Here is a 17,328-nt window from a genome sequence, read left to right on the forward strand (position 1 = left end):
TTTACTGCAATACTTTAACTACATCAAGCTCATAATACTTATGTACTTTTACTGTAGTAGGATTTTTCATGCAGGACTTTTACTTGTAATGGAGTATTTTTACATTGTTTTTTTGGTAGTTTTACTGCAGTAAAGGATCTGAATACTTCTTCCACCATTATTAGCAAATACATATTCAATAAAGTTTTCAAGTTCTTTATGTGTGCACTCTTAATATCACTGGGTCAAAATTTACCCAGTTTGAGTCTAACTGAACTCGTTGTGTGGAACACAAAATTAATTAACACAAAATAAATTACAGGTCAAAATTACAGACTGGTACTTGACAAAGTTGACCTAATCTTGCATTGGTGCCATATTGACCCAGATCAGGTAAAATTCTCACCCAAAGGAATTTGTTTTGGGGAAACAAATTCCTTTGTCTTATTTTTTTTTACCATGAAATTAGAAACAATTGATTAAATATCTCAGCAGTAACAGACACAATGACACCAGTCGATCCAGCACTAAAGTCAAATAATGAATCTCTACTTCCTTCCTCTAACATGCAGTTATTCTATTACTGTAATTACTTTGTTTTTCTCCCTTTTTCTGTTGTGTCTTTAATATATGTTTAATGTCACTCTTTCAAATTAAAATTAAAGGAAATAATAGATCACAGCTTGTTACATAAACAAAAAAACAGTTTAACAGTTCAAGACCAGCTTTAATTTGTCATAATTTATTGATTTCTTTTCAGTTTAAAGAACAATTAATTATAACTGTTTATCAGAAGAAACAGTAGCTGTTAAATTATAAATGTTCTGATTTATATACATTCACTCACACACACACACACACACACACACACACACACACACACACCGACAGTTTGAAACAGTTCGGTCTCTGAACTTTTGTCCATCGCAGCATCGACTCCTGAAGTTTCATCCTGAACAGTCGACTCGTCACTTCGACCACAAGCGACGTGAAAAACAAACATCTGCAAGTGAAATGTAGAAAAATAATCCAGGTTCTCTTCTTTTAGAAATATTACACCTACAAAGAAATATTTTGTCTTTTATTAAAGTCTGAAAACCTTTTTAACTCGTAAAATAAAAGTGAGATTAATTTATCTGTTTCTAATTCTTTTAAGTTCTTTCAAGAGTTTTCTAGAATCGACACACAAACACATGTTTGTTTGGTTTTTAGGGAATTTTCCATGAATTAATTTCTGGGATAAAATCTGTACAAAAGAGACGCTGCACTTTGAAAAGACGCATTATGGTGCAACTTTTTCTTGTTTTAAGCAAAATAAGAAACCTAATGAAAACAAATGTTTTTCAGCGTAAAATGTCGCTCTCTGGGTGCGTTCCAGTATCCAGACTACCAGACTATTTAATATGCCAGAAAAAGATGCCAAAAACACCAGAATGTCCTGCTGCATCCGGTCGTATTTTGCAGATTAATTTACTAGTTGGCAACTAATCTATGAATTGACTAATTATTACTGAAAATATTTCCATTTCAAAGAAAGAAAAGAGTCTTGGATTATTTTTCTCTGCTTTTCTGTTGCTCGGACTCTAATAATAACCCCACAAACAGGTCCGGGTTGAGTTTTTCGGCGTCCTCTCTGTCAGTTGTAGCTGTATCCCGGCAGAGGGAGCTTCTGACCCTCCTTGGCCTCGAAGAAGGTGTAGGACAGAGTGATGGTGTCCACTCGGGCCATCCTCGGGTCCTCGTCGAACTCCGGGTCGATGTAGAAGAAGACGGGCATGTCGACCTCCTCGTGAGGGTTCAGACGCTGCTCCTCGAAGCAGAAACACTGCGGAGATAAATATTATCTTGTCATTTGTTGGGAGACACTGATGCAGAACAGCTGAGAGACGTTAGAAGAGACCATCGATTTGATTTTAGAGATTTATAAACGTCAAAACCAGACAACAAGTTTCCTAACAGAACATTTTAAGTCCTTTTAGCACATAATTCTGTCTGTTTGTTAGGAAAGGTGAGTGTAGGTGAACGTATGTAGAGATGCTGCCTGCAAGTCAAAAGTCGGGGCTTCAACCTGCTCTCAAAGCTTCGTTTGCAACGTTTTTTTTCTACCTTGCTGACGAGATTTCAGCTCCAACATGTCATGACATTTGGAGTAAAGAAGGAGAAAAAGAAGTGAAATCCTGCTGCTATAGTTTGTTTACGTTTAACTGGAAATCATGCAAAGATATTCCAGTAGAGCCCCAGAATATAAATATAGAGCTGGAAATGTGCAGAATATGTGTCCTTTAATGCAAAGTAACAGTATATTACTACAATAAATTAAAGTTGATTATTTTAGAAGTATTTTCTGTTTTAATGTTGTTATAGGGCTACTATAATGATTCAAAATTATGGAATAGAGACTCAATAAGTTCTTCTGAGTCTGGTATTGGTGGACAATATTTTCCCACAATCTGCTCCAGTCAGACAGAGGAAGCAAAAAAGACGTATTAAACTTTTTCTCTAAAAAACGCTCCAGAGCTGCTGTTTGCATGTTTTCCTTTATGTATAAAACTGTTATTTATGTGGATTTTTGTGAATACTTACTGCTAAAACACTAGTGTACAATGACAATGACTTTATGCAGAAATACAGAGATTTCAAAATCGAGTAATGAGGAGCAACATGAGGACTCTTCTTGTCTCTGTAAGAAGGTGAAACTCTGACAGACTCGTCCTGCTGGATTACCTGGATCTTGTTGAAGTACTGTCCCGCCTCAAAGGGCACCACGTTGTAGGTGGAGATGCCGATGATGGGTTTGTCTGTGGGGTTTCTGGCTCTGTAGAAGGCGAGCGCCGTCTCACCTGGAACCACCTGCACAACAACAAACACAAGTGAGGAGAGGATCTTCCAACGTTACGGTTCATGTTTCTGTCTCTCCGCTCGGCTCAGCAAGGAAACACACAGAGGGAGTTTATACTAAGAAGACTTTTTCTACATTTCTACACACAACAAGAACCTTGTATTTTATATTTCTAGTTTTCTCTTCTATTCTATGGATTCTAGGGATGTTTTTAATCATTTATTGAGGTTGTAAATTGGTATTTGTGGCACTAACATAAAGATTCTATTGTTCATGTTGTGAGTTTGATGAAGCTCTACAACCAAAACGTTGACTTTAAATAATGTTTAATTGTCAGTTTATCTCTAATTTTTATCATTGATTGCACAACAGTAAAGCTGACTTATAGCTGGAAAGTCACAATGTCGTGAACACTTGTGTTACAAACAACTGTTTTAGGAGGAAAACTAAGCGTAGAGCTGCAACAATCAGTCGATCAATCGTGACAACATTTCAACTATGCAACTATTTTGATAATCGATTCATAATTTCAGTCATTTTTCAAGCAAAAGTACCAAATATTTGATGGTTCCAGCTCAAACGTCTGAACATTTTAGAAAAAATATCTGTGTTTTTAACATTTAATCGACTAAATCAATCTAAATTTATCGACTCATTGAGAAAATCACTGGCAGTTAATGAAAGTGATCATTCATTACAGCCCTGTAGAAGTGTACACATGTATAAACTGCACATAACCACCTGCTGAGTGTCCATTAAGAAGCTTATTACATTTATTTCAGTTCTCCTCTCAGCACACACTTAGACCTGAATATAAATATAAAAATATTTTATATATCATTTTATGTTTTCATCTACTTTTAAATGCTTAAAAAAAGTTACTTTATATCTTTATATTTACTTCTGAGCTGCAACAGTTCATGCAATTAATCGATTAGTCGATCAATACTGTTTTGATTATCTAATAATTACTTCACTGTGATTTGTTTTTTAACTTTTGTGTGACTTTGTTGAGAAGCCTGAACATTTGGTTTTGTGTTAACGGGGGAGAAAGATCTTACAAAGATCTCCGTCTGTTGCGGCCTGAAGTTCCACTGGATGCTGGCGTGCGTGTCGGCGTTGAACGTGATCTTGAGGACGCGTTCCTTCACCGGCTTCATCGTCTCCACCAGATCTGCGTCGTGGCCGGCCACTGCCGTGCCGCCGAGCCCGGACGCCTGGAAGACAAACACATCAGTCACACGGGTAAGCTGCAGGTTAAAGACGTCGGCTCAGCGGCTCCGGAGCAGGATGTCTCCTCACCTGGCAGTAGAGTCTGTAGAGCGGCACTGCAGCGTACGACAGGCCGATCATCCCCACCCCGGCGGCGACGATGTACGTCAGCACCGTCTTGTTCCTGGTTTTCCACTCTTCCTCTTGGCTCTTGCTCTGCCTCTTTCGGCTCTTGGCGCCACGGCTCTGAGTGTGGAAGCGCAGAGGAAGCCTCCGCCGCAGGAAGTGCTCATCCTGAGAGTGCAGCACCTGTGGAGCATCACACCGAAGCGTCCGGACGCATCGCAGAAACAGCACAGGCGTCTGAGGACGGCAGAGGGACTGACGCACCAGCAGAGGTAGCAGCATGGCCGGTACTGCTGTCAGGCCACACCTGAAGCTGAGACAGCAGGGAGCAACTCACCTGGAGGGACGACAAACATGGACAAATGTTCATAAACAACTGAATTTGAAACATGTAGGAGAGACTCTTAATTCTTCACAACACAAAATAAATAATAATAATCTGTGAAAAATGTCCATCAGAACCTGCAGCCAATCATTTGTTTTGTATTATTAAATGGAAAATGACCTAAAAAATGACTCCTTTACTAAAATATGTGCAGTTTAATCTTCTGTCTGGCTGATGGTCCACTTTCAAGACTTTACATGATGTTCCTTCTCATAAATCAGCTCACCAAACCAAATTCTATTCAAAAAATGTACATTTTCATGCAGCCTTACTTAACATATGCATTATGCATGTTGTAATATCATTGAACACATTTTTTAAGTTGATAAAGAGTCACTCTTCAATTCGGTACGTGTCTCACTCTCTTAACAGCAACTATTTTAATATAAATTCAGGTATAACAGTTAATTTCTCTTCTTATCCAGACAGTCACATGTGCTGTACAAAGCTACGGGAGCCTCTTAAAAAGCGGAAACTTCACTAATATTCAATGTTTTTGGTGAATCATATATACGCCGAATTCTCCAGTGGACACGTAGGATTTATAAAATGTCTTCAGTTTTTTTCTGGTATGTTTGTTTGTTTACTAAAACCAAGCAGAGTCTTAATTTCTGTGTTTTTACAGTGGAGGTTTGAGCGCTTATTTAACCGTGCAATAAAGCATCTATAGGGTATCGAGCAAACGTTATTACATTAAGGTTTAAGTTAAGTTTAATTGATGTTGATTGAACAAGTTGTTAATAGAACAAAACGAGCAAACAGTCAACATGTTAACATCTCTGACCTGCAGCGTCCAGGAGTCACCGGCTGCTAACCGGCTAACAGCTAACAGCTAACAGCTAACAGAACTCCATTCAGAAAGCGGCTTCATTTAGTTTCTTAAAATCATATTTAAAAACACAAATACCTTCTATAATGAGCTCAGCAGTCATTCACCGCCGGACAGAAACACACATTACCCAACATGTTTGAGGGTCTCATACATAACAGTGGTGCAACACACAAGTAGCTCCGTCTTAAACACAGAAAGAAAGGTTCCGCACACGTTTTTGTACTTGTCGTATATTGTTATTATATTTAATGGCACAAATTAACGCTATTTCAAGCTGAATATTTACACACAACTGCGGTAATATTATTTTAACAATCAGCCATTTTTAAAATAAAGCAATCCAAGAACGTTTTTAAATATTTTTTTATGTTTTTTTGATTGTCGGCTGCTGTAACGTTTTAAAAAAGGACCAATTTATCAGGATTTAGTGACATCTAGCGGTGAGGTTGTAGATTGCAGGAATCATCCTTTGCAAAAGTGTCACAGAGAACGAGAGAGATAATCCCAACAAGTCCCCTGAGGATTATATTCCTGTAGCAGCTTTTAATGAACTTTTTGAGCTTTTGGTGGAATAGAGAGTTTATAATATTTAGTTCTGATTGTTTTGGGGTTTTTTTTTTCAATTTGATATTTTGAGAAAAACTGAGATTTGACTGAAAGGGATACAATGCATCAACACATTTCCAAATTTGTGAATTTTGAAGTTTGAAATCATACAAGAACTTACTGTAAATGTTGAGAAAACATAATATCAAGGTACAAAATAAGTACCTCACCTACATGGTAGCACTTTCTAACTTTTTACAGTGTTTTACACTGTAAAAAGTTAGAAATCACTTCAATTATTAAAAGATCACTAATAACAACAACCTTTTAGTTTCTAGTTTGTGAAACTCCCTCTGGCTGCTGTTTATCCTCCTCCAACATGACACTTGTTCTAATTAACACTTTATCAGCCACTGAGCAACCAATGACGATGTTATATATTATTTATTTTTACGTATTATTATAAGGATGCTGCTCAGTATGTCTGGTTTTCAGATGAAGGGTACAATATAAGTTATGAATATAACAACATTATAGTGTGGTATCAGCCATTTATTAAATGTTTATATATTGCTTTTACATGCTACGGATGGACGGCTAAAGAAAGAGTGTTACTCATTCTGGGTATCATTATCATTAAAGGTACACGATGCAGGATTTTCCTAAAAACAATGTATAGACTCATACAACAGTAACCCCTTTCAATCATCACTTATGACCCACTAGAAGCAGTGGGTGTGTCGCCTCCAGCCAATAACAGCGTGCAGGGTGTGAGGTCGGGACTCGTTGCATAGCGACCAGGTTACATCATCACTGTCTCCGTCTCTCTCCTCTGCTCCGCTCTGCTCTCTGTCTCTGTGTCATGGACGTATAAAGAGCAGCAGGTCTGTGTGTCTGTCAACCGAGGGCGGGGCTGAGCTACACACACACGCAGAGCAGAGAGGCCACAACGGACAGGATGAAGCTCTGCATTCACACAAAATCCAGCAATATGGCGTCTTCCTGCAGGGTTATGCTAATTGTGCTAAACGCTGTGAAACAATCAGGAAATAAAGTTTTATTTCTGTGAGCTTTGATCTCGCCAGCATCACTCGCTCTCTTCATTTAATCTCTTGCTCGCTCAACCACCGCTCTTTCTCTCTCTCTCTCACTCCTTTTCCTACAGCCGGGGCACGATCCGGCAGGAAAGGGTGACGAGTGGGAAGGATGGAGAATATCTATTAAATGGAGGGGAAAACGATGACAGATAGAGTTAAAAGTAGCCTTTGATATCCTCAAATTTGGGATGAAATCTGTTTCACACTGGAATCTGATGTTGGCCACATTTAAAAAATAATGTGAACCAAATAAAAACATCTGATCTGAGCAATAAATCTGAATTGAGCACTAAGGTTTGCAGTGCGAACGTGGTTGAGGTAGGCGTACACGCTGCTTTTGCCTCTTGCATTGTATGTGCCAGCTGAGATGCTTTTTAAATGGGGCGCAGACTCCGCCCACTCGATGCACTACAGACCGGTGTGGTAATGCTCTCTCTCTCTCTTTCTCTCTCTCTCTCTCTCGCTCGCTCAGAGAGAGGCGGGGCCAACTCTGAGCGTTGTGTTTACAAACACCAACCAACAAATCCTGCACAGTCTATCTTTAATAATAATGTTTTTTATATATATTATATATTCAAATCCACATTACAAAGTGCTTCACAAAAAACTTAAAATGTCATTAGATTTATGATAAAACAGAAAAAAAAAAATTCTAGTAATTTAAAGTAAAAAACTAACATAACAAATAAAACCAGAAATAAAGGACTATTATTATTGTTATAACTATTAATTACAAGAGTGATAATATTTATTTTTACTGATAAATCTACATTACAAAAAATGCAACAAATTAAAGCCCACAAATTATAATTAATAAAAAATATTAATACATATTTCTTTATAATAATAATAATAATAATAATAATAATAATAATAATAATAATAATAATAATAATAATAATAATATGAATGATAATAATCTTTTCTGTTTTCTTTTTAATTTCCTTTATTATTATTATTACAACAGCAACAGAAAGTCAGAAATACACAATAAGAGTATTTATTGATTTTTTAAAAAGTGTTTTTTGATACTATAGATCACACTGTCTTCATTTCTAAATGACATACACGCAGTGAGAGGAGTCATTCTAAACTGGTTAAGCAGCTATTTACATTAAAGACAACAAAATGCACAGTTTGTACAGTTTGTACAGTTTGTACAAGGCTTGATTCTGGGGCCTAAACTTTTTATTTTAATTTTTAGTTCAGAGATTAATTAAAAGCTTCAAAAGAAAGCATTTTAAATGTAATGGTCAAACAGTTCTTGTTTTTTACTGATCAAAAAAAGGATGAAAAAGTTTCACTGTCTATAAATGGAGTTTATATTGAAGAATATTTGAATTTAGGTTTTTGGGTGTAATAACAGATGATAAATCTCATAAAGCACATGTAAAAACAAAAGTATCTAAACATATTTATGCTCTCGACAGAGCGAAGTACGTGTTACAAAACAAATTCACATACAAAACAATGTGAATTCTGTACTGTAACAGACATTATTAGTTATGTACAGGGCAACAAAAAACAACAACAACAGATATTTAAAAGTAGGAAACATTAAAACGATTAAAAACAAAGAAATAAACAAAAGTTGTTTGTTTAGAAGGAAATGTAATTTTAAGTATCAGTATGCAGGACTAGTGTGAAACGTGTATTTCAGTACATAATGAATGAAACAATAAATTATTATCATTATCAATAATAACATTACTAATACTAATAACTATATCATCAACTAATAATACTAAGAATAATATTTTTTTATTTCTTTTTACTGTAATTTTCTTTATTTTCTCTGTATTAGTAATAATATTGATACAAATAGGAATAACACTGCTAAGTTACTACTTATAACAATAATAATATCTATAATAATAATAATCCGTTGCCTCTGGCCAGATGTTAAGTCATGAATGTAAATAAATATCTTCTCTCACTAAGGTTTATTATTTCTGCAGCCCTACGGCGGCCGTGCGGGGTCAGACGCGCTCTCGCCGGCCGTTGTGAGGGGCTGCTGTAGTAATGGAGGGGGTCACGGTCGGCCAGGTATTTGATGCGGAATGCATCCTCAGCAAACGGCCGAGAAAGGTAAGCAAACAACAGGGCGGACGGACACTGGCTGTCACCGGAGCCGGTTCTTTACGCCCGTCTGACGTCTTGTGTTCTCCGCAGGGGAAGTTCGAGTATCTGGTGAAGTGGAGAGGCTGGTCGTCCAAGTGAGTAGCTGCTAGCAGGAGCTAACGCTGGAAACATGGCTCCAAACAAAGCCTGGCTGCGGCTGCCGGGGGTTTCTTCTCCTCACCGGGGGAGAAACGGCCGGTTTCCCGGTAACACTGACCGGTGTTCGGTTTGACGAGTGACCGTATTAACTGTCGACTTTCAACCGTTAAAGCATTAAACACGGTCGTATACCGGTGTATTGGTTTAACGAGTGACCGTGTTAACTGATGTCTTTCAGCCGTTAAAGCATTAAATACGGTCGTATACCGGTGTTTCGGTTTGACGAGTGACCGTGTTAACTGCTGACTTTTAACCGTTAAAGCATTAAACACGGTCGCATACCGGTGTTTCGGTTTAACGAATGACCGTATCAGCTGTCGAATTTCAGCCGTTAAAGCATTAAACACGGTCGCATACCGGTGTTTCGGTTTAAAGAGTGACCGTGTTAATTGATGATTTTCAGCCGTTAAAGCAGTGAAATATTGTCACGTACCGGTGTTTCGGTTTAACGAGTGACCGTCTTTCAGTCAGAATGTCACCAGTTAACACGGTCACTCGCTAAACCAAAACACCAGAACGTGACCGTGTTTAAATGACTAAAAGTCTCTAATAACGCCATTTCTCCTCTCATTTCTTGGCTTTTCTTCGCCGTTTTCATTCTCAAAGCAATAACACAAGCTGCATAAACTAGAAACAGAAGAAAACAGCTGCTTTTTACATTCATAAAGTCATAAATTATTATTTTATCATACACATTATCATATCATACACATTCTGAGGGGTGAAACCTCAAATGAGCTTCAGTATTTACATAAACTCATCATAACTTAAATATAAAGCTGCAACGATCAGTTGATTAATCCACCGATATGCAACTATTTTCATAATCGAATGATTGTTTTAGTCTTCACCTAACGACTAATCGATTAATAATTGATTTAACTAAATCTTGACTTGATCTCTTTCAGATTTTCTGTGTCTGTTTTATTGAAATGATTCATCTCTGATGTCTTCAGGCACAACAGTTGGGAGCCAGAAGAAAATATTTTAGACCCGAGGTTACTAGCAGCGTTTCACAAGAGGTGTGTTTTCATCTAGTTGTTTGTTTATCTAGTAGTTTTTTGTCACATGTTATTATAATTTATTGTATTACAATTCAATAAACGGGTCGGGTTTTGTTACACTCTTCTTCCTCCATAGTCACATGTACAGTATTTATCCCGTATGTTCACTGTGAGACATAAACAATGATTTGTTGGGGACATTTTTATTGATTTACAGAATAAACATTAAAATCATAAGAAACATCTGTATCATTTAAAAAAATGATGCAAGTTTAATTAATGTAAGTAGTAACAATAACAAAACATGTAAATGATCAAAGACTGAAATTGTTGTAAAGCAGGAACATTTAATTAATATTAAAGTCAAACATCATTAAACTGACAGAAAGTTAATCGCCAACTATTTTGTTAATTCAATCATTGTTTTGAGTAAAAAATTTAAAGAAAAAATTCAAAAATTCTCCTATTCCAGCTTGTAAAATGTGAATATTTTCTGGTTTCTTTAGTCTTTTATGATAATAAACTGAATATTTTTGGGTTGTTGACTGTCAGTCAGGACAAAACAAAACATTTCAGGTTGCGTCTCAGGCTTTAGGACGCAGTTTTCTACCAAACAGCTAATTAATAAATGGAGAAAATAATCAACAGAATGATCATTAGTAAGTTATCACAGCTGTAAGAATAAATCTGTAACAGCTTGTTTATTTTAAATGTCTGTGTAACATGGAACAGATGTGTGTGAATTATTCTAATGGTGTTATTATCATTATTATTATTGTTGTTATTATTATTTTAGAGAACAAGAGAGAGAGCTTCTGTTCCAGAAGAAAGGAAAGAGGCCGAGAGGACGTCCGCGGAAGATTCTGGTGATTTATATTTATTTCTCTACTTTAGTTCAAATGTGTAAATTTTATAACTTTGTGGGTTTCGGTTTAAACATCAACATGATTCTTATTTTACGTTTCCAGCAGCCTGTTCCAGCCGCCACAAAAGACAGCCGCTCCTCATCCTCCTCTTCCTCTGGCCTTTCGTCATCTCCCTCCTCCTCTTCCTCCGAGGATGAAGATCACTCCAAGAAGGCGAAGCCCGGCCCTCGAGTCCACCCCGTCCCCCAGAAGAGGCCCCAGATCATGCTGGCCAAACCCGACCCCCCCTGCAAGAAGAAGCGAGGCAGGAAGCCGCTCCCCCCCGACCTGAGAGCTCTAAGACAGGCGAAGAGCAGACCGCCTTCTCCTCCTCCTCCTCCTCCTCCTCCTCCTCCTCCTCCTACTCTTCCTCCTCCTCGCCACCACCACCAGGCGCTCAGACCGTCCAGGGAGGAGCCTCGGCCCGGCGTGAAGAAGCCGCTGCAGCCGGCCAGCTTCACCTACACCGGGCTGAGCCGGAGCTCCAGAGACGAGGCTGCGTCCGCCTCCCAGACCTCCGGCAGCTCCTTCTCCCAGACCGGAGCCTCCAAACCCGGATCCCTCAGCTGCATCTGGACCAACCGCTCCCTGTCCTCCTCCTCTCCCTCCTCCTCCTCCTCCTCCCACAAAGCCAGCGCCTCACAGAGTAAGAACTCGCTGTCCGAGCTGAAGCGCTCCATCTCAGAAACAGGCGGCGGCAGAGGAGACGGGTTCAAAGTGTCTCCTCTGAAACCAGGTGGCGGTTCGGGGTCGCTGGGCGGGTTCGTCGGAGGCCAGGCGGCGGTCCATCGCTCCGCGCTGGGCCAGAGGAGGCAGGAGGGCCTCGGAGGTCAGAGCGGGTTGGTTCATCACAAGCAGCAGAACTCCAGTCTCCAGTCCAAACCGTCGTCCTCGCCCACGCCACGAGACCGAGCCAACCAGGCGCTCAGCCTCCGAGCCCTCAACCTGCAGAGCGTCAGCAAGCCGCCGGCCGGCAGCAGCCTGCAGGGGAGCGGCGCCGCGGCGTCCAGGTCCAGTTTAAGGAGCGGTGTTGTCGTAAAAGGAGCAGCGGGAGGCATCAAAGACACTCGAACATCAGCCGGGCAGCGCTCGGGTCTGCCAACAGCAGGCGGCGGCGGCGTGGAGCAGGCGAGGTTACGAGAGGACAGGAAGGAGGTGTTAGAGGAGACTAAGAAGCTGGCGGGAGGCGGCTCCGGCAGGGGGAACGGCAGCGTGAGGCAGGACGAGAGGAAACAGACCCGCAGCCTGAACGAGCTCAGCACCGGCGACTCCGACGAGACCAGCAGCAGCGAATCGGAGCACGACGCCGTCCTGTATCCTAACAACAGCAGGCCCAGCCTCGGCAACGACGCCACAGAGTCGGACACGGAAACGGACTGGCGGCCGACCCGCAGCCTCCTGGAGCACGTGTTCGTCACCGACGTCACGGCCAACTTCATCACGGTGACGGTGAAGGAGTCGCCGACCAGCGTGGGATTCTTCAACTCTCGAAATCACTGAAGGACGTCTGACGGATGCTTCAGTCCGCTGAGCTGAACTGGACCCCAACTGTCTTACAACTCTTCCTGCAGCAGCTCTCAGGGTTCCTACAGACGCTCGCTCTCCGCTCTTTTTACACGCGGAGAAATGCACAAAACGTTTTGGAAAGTATCGTTCGATACGTTCCGCAGTCTCACAAATCCAGAAGACACAAACACAGCGGAGATCATATCGAATAAGAAACTATTTTAATCAAGTATTTATCAAGGAACAACGTAGGAACCCTGATGTTTAGACCCCGTTTACACCTGATTATTAAAACGCAGTCTGTGTCCGAAAAAACGCGTCGGCGCGGCGTTCCCGCTTCAGTTTTCCGTCCTTTCAAACGTTCAACTGAAGGAAACAGAATCTCTGTTCTAACGAAAAGTCACAAAAGTCGACGTTTTATCCACCGCCAACAGAAATCAGGAAATCAGCATCCGGCGTTTTCTGACGCGCTGCTGCAGAAGTTAGTCGCTTAATTGATTAATTGATTTACTATTTGCAACTGTTTTAATAATTGATGAATAGTTTGAGTCATTTATCAAACATTCAATAGATCCAGTGATAATAAACTGAATATCATCAGAACGTGTCTGCTTCTGATGTTTTAAAGACCAAATGATTAATTGATGAAAACTAATGAGCAGATTATAAAGATGATACTTTTTACTTCCTGTAATGTTTCTCCTCCAGCAGCCTTCAAACATGAAACACTAACTTTAACCTTTTAAAGGCTCATTTCACCCAAATCACAGACACGTTTTCCTCACGTCCGGATCCGCATTAAATTGCAACTTTTTGGTTCGATGAAAGGTTCAACTTTCTAGCTGTTTTCCCCCAGAGCTTTCAAGCACAGCTCATGGTCTTCATCGGCGGCTAGAGTTAGCTCAGTCGTCGTCACGTGAACGGAAGTTTATCAGTGGGAACGTTTGGTCGTGTGATGACGCGACACCGCAGGTAGTTGACGAGCGTCTTCACTCAAGGTGAACTTGCTGGCTTTTTTTTTTTCACAGAGCTTTCGAGCGCGGCTCATGGTCTTCATCAACGGATAGTTTGCTCAGTCGTGGTCATGTGATTGCACAGGCGGTTGTATAACATAACACCTGTTCGCATGTAACCCCCCCCCCTCTGTCTGTTGATGAAGACCATGAGGTGCGGTTGAAAGCCCTGGAAAAAAATATATAGTAAGTGGACCTTGAGTAAAGATTTTTTTTTTCACCTTTCACGTCGACTTTAATTGAACTTCTCAGCAGCGACGAACCGACCGGCGAGTCACGAACACTACTTCCTGTCGCGGATTGCGTTTTTCTGAAAAGGTTTTGGAATCGGGGGTTTAAACCTCCAGATGGATGTACGACACCACCTCTCCAGTGCCTCAGGTTCCTCTCACAGCTCACTGCCACTGTCCAGCTGCTTGTGACCATTAGTTTGAGTAGGAACGTTTGTGCTTGTCGGACCTGTATCCAAACTTAAATATGTGGCAGCATGACGTTAAAAAAAACAAAAAAACAAACAAAAAAAAAAACAAGTGAAGTTTGTCTGTGATCGGTAAATCTTCATCCACACATCTGGGGTTTTTTTTTTTGTAATTGTCTTTCAGTTCTCTTTGGACCAAAGGTGTTACGAATGTGAATTATCTGTTTTTTATTATTTTAATTTGTATTATTGACAGTATTTCTTGCACTACGCACAATATAAATAAATGTAAGCTTATTTCTTTCCATCATCTCAAACAAGACATTCCACCATCACTTTATTTTTATTAATACATCTGCCGTCACAGTGTCTCTTGGAGTTGAAATATGTGTTAATTTATATTTGTAAATATGTTTTTTTTTTTTCTCATGTGATATCTATCTGGTGCTCATATTGGCTTACTAGCTTCAGACACTTGTAGCCTGTGTGCCTCTCTGCCATTTTGAAGGTATTTGAAATAAACCATAAGTACCTAAAGACTTAAAGACTTTAAATGTTTGTTTTGTTTTGTGCTTCATGTTTTTGGGCAGCAGATGTCGCCGTCGGGTCAGAGAGTGAAGTGTTTTAACTTCTCTTCACTGTTGGTTTTCATGTCTCAGTCTGCTGTTTGCTGTGTGAGTCTACAGGTGGACTCATTAACACGAAGAGATCAATAATCAGAGCAAACGGATTCATAAACAGACTAATCAATCAACAGATTGGAAAGTGGAGACGTGGTTTAGGTTTGAGTTTTTGAACATTTCTACAGAGATGCAAAGGTTCAGGTAGAAAATGTGTCTTCTACAGTGATCAGAGTGTTAAATAAAGAGATTAATAAAGAGATCGAATCAAGGGATCAATAATCTGTGATCGGAATGATGAACTGATTGAACAAACAGATCAATAAAGTGAACGAGTTAAAGGATCAATAATCTGCTATTGGAATAATAAACAGCAAACAAACTGATGATTAAACTGAGCAAATAAACGAGTGAACATACTGAATGAGTAGAATGAATGGATGGATTACTAATCTATGACAGAATGAACAGATTAATTAAATGAATAAATAAATATATAAACATTAACTGACAGTGAAGAAGTGAACGGATTAATAAAATGTTCAAACAGGTAAATAAAGCTAGAAAACAGACGGATTGATCAACGGAATGATAATCTGAGCAGATTAATAAATCCATCTGCATCATAAGACACATTTTCTAAAACTATGATATAAATATATCTATATGGATGTGAAACATTTAGTTATTATCAGTCCAGTTACCTGCAGCTGAGATTAATGTATTGAAATCTATATAATAATATGTTCACCTAAAATCTGAAAACACTGAAAGAAGTTAAATAAACGTACTTAGTTACACCAACAAAAACACACAGAGGACAGAGGAGAGGTCTGCAGGTCAGCTGACTGCAGCGTGTGTGTGTGTGTGTGTGTGTGTGTGTGTGTGTGTGTGTGTGTGTGACTGACAGAAGCTATCATCCCACAAAGCTGCAGATTCAGTGATTTATGGCCAGAGCCGTGCAGAGAGGTGGAATTTTCCCAAAATAAGTTTGAGTAAACAGGCAGCGACAGAGGGGCCCTCACAGCACACACTGGTATGCATAAACAGTTTGAACAGTGTGGGGCAGTGTAACCCCCCCCCCTCACCCCCCCACTCCCTCCCACCCCCCCTCCCTGTCTAACACACACACACACACACACACACACACACACACACACACACTCACTACAGTTTCATGTAATCATCATTTTTGCAGTTTGTACTTTGGCACTGATGATTCACGTTCAGTCACACAACTAACACACACACACACAAACACACACACACACACACACACCTTCACACTCTGTCAGTTTCATTCATTTTAATGGAGGATGAATGACAGACAGAAACACACTGCTGCCCTCTAGTGGCTGTCAGACCAGCCTGCAGGCTGCTGGATGATGGACAGACGGGGTTTTCTCAAATTTGCTCCAAAAATCAGCCTGTGATGGAGGAAGTACTCAGATCCTTTACTTCAGTAAAAGTAGTAATACCACAATAAAAAAATACTCTATTACAAGTAAAAGTCCTGCATGAAAAATCCTCCTACAGTACATAAGTATTATGAGCTTGATGTAGTTAAAGTATTGCAGTAAAAGTACATAAGTATTATGAGCTTGATGTAGTTAAAGTATTGCAGTAAAAGTACATAAGTATTATGAGCTTGATGTAGTTAAAGTATTGCAGTAAAAGTACATAAGTATTATGAGCTTGATGTAGTTAAAGTATTGCAGTAAAAGTAGTGGTTTGGTCCCTCTGACTGATATATTATTATATATGACATCATTAGATTATTAATAGTGAAGCATCAGTGTTAGAGCAGCATGTTACTGTTGTAGCTGCTGGAGGTGGAGCTAGTTTACACTACTTTATATACAGTTAGCTAGTTTAGTCCAGTGGTTCCCAACCTAGGGGTCGGGCCCCTCCAAAGGGTCAGCAGATAAATCTGAGGGGTGGTGAGATGATTAATGGGAGAGGAAAGAAGAAAAAACAAAGTTCTGATACACAAATCTGTTTTCAGTTTTTGGACTTTTTCTCTAATCTTTGATTTTTGCTGAAATATTGGATCATTTGAACATTTATTGAAATGAAAGCATGTGAGAAGTTTAGAGGGAAAAATCACTATTTGGTGGAGCTGTTAACAACTCATAGACATGTGAAATGTGACCCCGACTACACACTGCTTTTTGTAAGACGTCAAAAGACAAAAAGGTTGGAAACCACTGGTTTCATCTTTAACAATGTGTTGTATTTTAAAAGCTTGTTATATTATCCATTGTGTCAAATCTTCATCTGAAAAGTAACTAAAGCTGTCAAATAAATGTAGTGGAGTAGAAAAGCTTCAGTTTCTAGTTGTAACAAAATCATTTTAACTTTATCATAAAATATTTTTAGTCATGTTTGACATTTTTTAAGAAGAAAATGTCGAAATTCTCTGATTCCAGCTTCTCAAATGTGAATATTTTCTGGTTTCTATGACAGTAAACTGAACACATTTGGATTTGGGAGAGAGAGAGACTTTTTAAAAAAAAATTTCTACCATTTTCTGACATTTTATAGAACAAACAACTAATCGATTAAT

General features: G+C 39.5%; 2 protein-coding genes across 3 annotated transcripts; one reads left to right on the plus strand and one right to left on the minus strand.

Moving 5' to 3' along the window:
• Positions 1-705: 705 nt before the first annotated feature.
• LOC122971843 (cytochrome c oxidase assembly protein COX11, mitochondrial) lies at positions 706-5,602 on the minus strand. Its single transcript, XM_044338599.1, has 5 exons — positions 5,449-5,602; positions 4,121-4,493; positions 3,880-4,035; positions 2,704-2,829; positions 706-1,804 (listed from the first exon to the last, which is right to left on the minus strand). Exons 2-5 carry the CDS (start codon positions 4,436-4,438, stop codon positions 1,616-1,618), a joined length of 789 nt encoding a protein of 262 aa, XP_044194534.1. The 5' UTR covers positions 4,439-4,493; positions 5,449-5,602; the 3' UTR covers positions 706-1,615.
• A 3,348-nt stretch (positions 5,603-8,950) lies between these two features.
• LOC122971577 (chromobox protein homolog 2-like) lies at positions 8,951-12,827 on the plus strand. 2 transcript variants are annotated; one of them, XM_044338288.1, is made up of 5 exons: positions 8,951-9,104; positions 9,189-9,232; positions 10,253-10,318; positions 11,097-11,166; positions 11,269-12,827. In XM_044338288.1, the coding sequence occupies exons 1-5, from the start codon at positions 9,039-9,041 to the stop codon at positions 12,703-12,705; spliced, it is 1,683 nt and encodes a 560-aa protein (XP_044194223.1). In that variant the 5' UTR covers positions 8,951-9,038; the 3' UTR covers positions 12,706-12,827. The 2 variants fall into 2 exon arrangements, with proteins under 2 accessions (XP_044194223.1, XP_044194224.1); XM_044338289.1 differs by having other exon boundaries at positions 11,272-12,827.
• Positions 12,828-17,328: the final 4,501 nt, after the last annotated feature.

The sequence above is a fragment of the Thunnus albacares genome, chromosome 20 (assembly GCF_914725855.1).
Source record: "Thunnus albacares chromosome 20, fThuAlb1.1, whole genome shotgun sequence".
NCBI classification, from domain to species: domain Eukaryota; kingdom Metazoa; phylum Chordata; class Actinopteri; order Scombriformes; family Scombridae; genus Thunnus; species Thunnus albacares.